Genomic DNA, 5,250 nt, shown 5'->3' with positions numbered 1-5,250 from the left:
GTCATACTCGGACTACTTCTACGGTTATAGTAGATAAAAAGAGATTTGAAGGTGAAAAAATTGGAATATGGATAGACCAAATAATGATTGAGAAGAAGATAGACGAACAATGGAATTAAGAGCTAGCTTAATGAAAGCTCATGATGATGAGATGGGATTTGACACTGCAGGGTGCAGGACCCAAAAATAACAAGTTTTTTTTTTTTCATCATTTCTTAGAGAAAAGGCAAACCACATTGCAATTCAATCATAATTAGATAATTGCTTCCATTGCATTCATATAATTAACATACACAACAACCTCATTGCACTAGTACTAACTCAATTTCATCTACAAGCTTCTAAAATTTCTGCTATAAACCCTAATCTCTTTGCTAAGAGCTGAACAAGGTTAACTAGCTAGCTTGAACATTAAGACCTCCTCAGCAAGCTACTAAAATCTGACGACCTATCAAGCTTCCCCATCACAGCATTCTTGAAATTAATGGCTTCCTGCACTTGTGAACAAGACCTCTGCATCTTAACACCACTCAAACTGTTCCTTGACTCGAGCAACTCATTAAGCGAAAGCCTCTTCTTCGTCCCCGGCTCCGGCCTCTGTTTCGGAGCGCTGTGAGACCTCAACTTGGCCTTGAAAGACTGAGTGCTCGCCATGTAGTTCGGGTAGTTCCCAAATCCCCTGTAAAAGTTGTCGGCACAGACACTCTTGGCCGGCGTCACCGGGGCATTAGACCCGCAGGAGTTCACAAATCTCGGCGTGCTCTGCGCCGTGGAGAACCTGCATTCCTCTCCGGTGAGCCCCCAGTCTGACTCTTGGAAGTTCCGGTGATCGGGGATGGTCAACCTGGCCGGACAGCAACAGGGGAGTGGAGAAGACACTGCCTGGTAAAATTCGTCGCTTAGTTCAGAAATGGAAGTGTTGGTTCTGCGAGACCTGGATTTAGGCCTTCCTGTATCAACCTCAACAATCTTGGGAATTTCATCAATGGTGTTGAAACTGTTGTTGTTCTCCAAACAACCAGAGAGCCTCCTGCTGTGGCTCGGAGCTGTGTGCTCGCTCCGACTCTCATCAAACCTTTCCTGCAAAATTTCATTAGCACTCACATTTGGTCAGACCAGCCAGATTCAATTAAATGCAGTACTGATCAAATTGTTATGAAATCCGAGACTTTTTGTTTTGTTTTTTTTTTTTTTTTGTTATTTACCGTGGATTTTCGTGCGCGCATTTCGATTCTGTTGGCTTCAGTGATGTTAATGTTGAGGTTGAGGCCCCTGGATTTATGAGAACGAACAGTGGCCTGTGCTCTGACCAGAGCTTGCATACCGTGGAGTGTAGCAGTGGCTTGCTTCCTCACTAAATAGCCTCTCACTAATGCCTGTAACTTCACCAGTCCTTTCAGAGCTCTCAGGGCTTTTCTGGCCTGCATTCAATTCACAGTCCAAAAATGACCAAAACCCAAGACACAATCTTTTTTCTGGTCAAGAGCAAGAAATTAAGTGCAGATTGAGCTAAAATTAAGGCAAAACCCACATACCAAGTATGCCCGGAAGCAAGTTTGGACCTTGACGGCGGCCCATCTCTCGCGGCCGCCGCCGAACATGGTGCCTCTGCCATTGCTAGTTAGGCGGACGACCGCCACGGCCGCCTGAGCCGCAGCAACTGCGGCATCAGCAGCTGCGGCCGTGGCGGCCGCAACTGCAATTGCGTGCTTGCTCTGTTCATTCTCTGTTTCATTGTAGAAGGACCTCAGCCAGGCCGCCTCGGACGGTGAAATGTTCGGCGGGATAGTGGCCGGATTATGACACAGCAGAGTCGTCGCCGGAGGAGGACTCGCCTCCCTCCCAAAGCTTGAAGCTTTCTTGTATTCAAAACAGGAAACCAAAGCTGAATCTGAATTGGGTCTCTGGTGGTGATCTCTGTCTTTGTCCCTCTTAATCCCAAACAAGCCCTTAAGCCACCTCGTTGCTCTACCCATTTTCACAGTCAGTGTGTTTAAACTGTGGAGAGGAAGAAGAAGAAGATGAGAAGTGTTTAAAGGATTGCGTGTGAAAGCAAAAGCAGGGTTACAGCTCACAAACTTAGGTACTTTGGGAGAAACAGAGTAGTTGGTAAAGAATAAAATCTTTGGGGGAGAAAAAAAAAAAAAAACGTAGAATTTTGAAACAGAAAGCCTATCTGTTTCTCACTCTTTTCAAATTTGGGTTTTTGAAGATGAATAAAAAAAACGAAGAGGGAGGAGGAATTTGCGCCACAAAATCCCAAATCCCCAAGTTTGAATTAAAAACAGGGAAGTTAGAGTGAAGCCAAAAACCAGAGGGGAGTAAAATAATGGTGGAAATGAAATTCACTCTCGGTAGAATCGGATTCTTTCGTCACTGGAAAAAATTTAAACAAAAGAAGGAGAGTGGGTTGGGGGAAAGCGATTGAAAACGCATTGGATTTGGACGCGTCCATGTTCTTCTCCAATGGGCAACTCGGATTTCTCAGAAAGGGTTTTGCTTTCTTTGTATATGAGAAAAGGAGGGATCAATATCATAGTGTATATGATATTACAACTTTGTGGAGCGACGTGTCTGAAAAAAGAAAGATGCTTCAAGTGTCTTACAGCGTTTCTGACACTCTCGTGATGCCTTTGTTATATATTTTGGAAAGATTTTTAGATAATGGACTTGGTCATTGATTCATTATGAACATAAAACAAATACTGATTAGGGAAAAACGTCCTTGAATCTGTTGTGATATTGGATTTTAGGGAAGTTTTCTTCTTGAAACTTCCTTTTCATTAGTAGTATGAGCAAGAGGAATACTAGCTCGTACGCAGAGAGAGACGTGTCAAGCTCAACTCTATCCTTTCTGTAAATGCCCGGATCGAATTGCGGTAGTCCGTTTAACTTATTGTATGAGAATTTAAATTCGAACACAATCGGTTAACTTAATGGATAACAAGATACGATCTTTTAGCTAAGTTGATAAGGTTATGTCCACCATTTTTATGTCAAATTTTATGCAAATTCAAACATAACAAAGATCATGAGCCCAATATCTAATTTTCATTCATAATTCAAAATCTTAATTCTAAGAGCATCATTAAGGAAAAGTAAGATAATACTAAAGTACCCCAAGTGGTACATGTGTTGTGATAAGAATGTCAATTTTTCGCTTAATTTTAACACACTTTCACTTTCAAATTCAATTTTAACACACTTTAATTGACTATACCATTAGAGATGCTCTAAGTGAGTCAATTAAAACATATTCCACTTCTTTGGTGAGACAAGTTTGAATTAAATGACACAAAATAAAATTACTCCAAACTCAAACCAGCTATTTGTGTATGAAGGATCGGCGATCGAATCAAAGATCAATCTCTCTCTCAATACCTCAAATATTATGGAATATTTCATTTCTATTTTTGAAAATGATGGTATTATTAGACTACTATCATCATCACCATTGACTTTTACCCTTCTCTCTTTGAACTGAAATAAAATTTCTCTCATGAGTCATGACCATGGCAATGAGTGAAATTTGACCTTATGGAGATATATTAATTATTCCATGGCCAAATATTAATTTCTACATGGTTTTTTCGATTAGCATTCAATGAAATGAATGAATGAACATATGGGAACATATGTTCATTCATTCATTTCATTGAATGCTAATCGAAAAAACCATGTAGAAATTAATATTTGGCCATGGAATAATTAATATATCTCCATAAGGTCAAATTTCACTCATTGCCATGGTCATGACTCATAGCTTCTCGTATCATCTCCCCTAACCAAAGCGCCTTCATTAGAGGACGGTCCATTGTTGATCCCATTGTGCTGACCTCAGAATGTGTGAACCTCCTTGACAAGAAATGTAAGTATGGGAATTTAGCTATTAAATTTGACATTAGCAAAGCCTTTGACACTTTGGACTGGAATTTTCTTCTTCGTGTCCTCCGTGCCTTTGGGTTTGATGCCACCTTCGTTAACTACATTCACACTATCTTGCAATCTGCATATATATCTGTCAGTGTTAATGGGCAGGTCAATGGGTACTTTACATGCTCCAGGGGTGTCCGTCAAGGTGATCCTTTATCTCCTTTACTGTTTTGCCTAGCAGAAGAAGTCCTAAGTCGTGGCCTTTCTTCTCTGGTTAATAGAAGGAAGATAAGGACAATTGCAGCGCCATCAAGTGTTTCCCCACCTTCCCATGTGTTGTTTGCGGATGATATTATGGTATTTCTTCAGGGTAAGCCTTCTCACTTAAGAAATCTAATGTCTTTTATGGATGAATATGCTGTGAATTCTGGGCAGGTGGTCAACCAAGCCAAATCAAACTTACTTTTGGGAAGATATGCTTTGCCAAGGCAGAACAGAACTTGTGGTTTACTTGGAATACGACCAGGACAGTTTCCCTTCACCTATCTCGGTGTTCCCATTTTTATTGGGCATCCGAAATCTGTGCATTTGGTTCCAATTGCAGACAAAGTGAGGTGTAAGCTTAGCTCCTGGAAAGGCAAACAACTGTCGCAAGCAGGCAGACTGCAACTTATATCCTCCGTAATTGAAAGCATCTTGATCTACAGCTTCCACATCTATGAATGGCCAAAGTCCCTTCTTAACAAAGTACAGAGTTGGATGAGAAACTTCTTTTGGAGGGGAGATCCACTTAAGAACGGATCTGCCCTTGTAGCCTGGAGTACGATATGCTTTCCAAAATCTCAAGGAGGGTTGGGTTTAAAGGATCTTTTTGCTTTGAATAGATCATTGTTATTAAAAAGATGTTGGGAGATGGCTTCAAAGGCTTCTACATCAGCGAGGTTCCTTCATGATCGCTTTCTGCAAGTGGGTTTGCACCCTTGTTCGTCTTATAAGAAATCTGCCATTTGGCTTGGCTTAAAAAAATTATGGCCAAGGCTTCTTGCAAGGGTGCAATGGCTCTTGGGAGATGGTTCTACAATAAGGTTTTGGAAAGATAATTGGTTAGGTGAGGCAGTAATTCACTCCACAGACTATGAGGAGGAAGTCAGGAAGCTCCTTAATGACAAGGTTGGTGACTTCATCTTGAATGGTCAGTGGAACCTTCCCCCCAGCTTCTGCAGGGCCTTTCCCCAAGTTGCCCAAGTTATTAATGCAGTCCCCATATCGTCTGATCTTGCCCCGGACCAACTGATCTGGACTGAAACATCATCTGGCACTTTGTCGTCCAAGGAGGCATACCAGGTGTTGTCTCCTCCCATTCCAGCACCTCCTTGG

At 41.6% G+C, this 5,250-nt stretch overlaps 1 protein-coding gene across 1 annotated transcript; it reads right to left on the bottom strand.

The window, feature by feature from the left end:
• Positions 1-235: 235 nt before the first annotated feature.
• Positions 236-2,606, bottom strand: LOC133727040 (protein IQ-domain 26-like). The gene is made up of 3 exons (XM_062154668.1): positions 1,536-2,606; positions 1,206-1,421; positions 236-1,080 (listed from the first exon to the last, which is right to left on the bottom strand). Exons 1-3 carry the CDS (start codon positions 1,974-1,976, stop codon positions 412-414), a joined length of 1,326 nt encoding a protein of 441 aa, XP_062010652.1. The 5' UTR covers positions 1,977-2,606; the 3' UTR covers positions 236-411.
• Positions 2,607-5,250: the final 2,644 nt, after the last annotated feature.

This window comes from Rosa rugosa, chromosome 1, assembly GCF_958449725.1.
Source record: "Rosa rugosa chromosome 1, drRosRugo1.1, whole genome shotgun sequence".
Taxonomy (NCBI): Eukaryota; Viridiplantae; Streptophyta; class Magnoliopsida; order Rosales; family Rosaceae; genus Rosa; species Rosa rugosa.
Note: the sequence above shows the minus strand (reverse complement) of the source record. Positions and strands in the feature narration are given on the sequence as shown.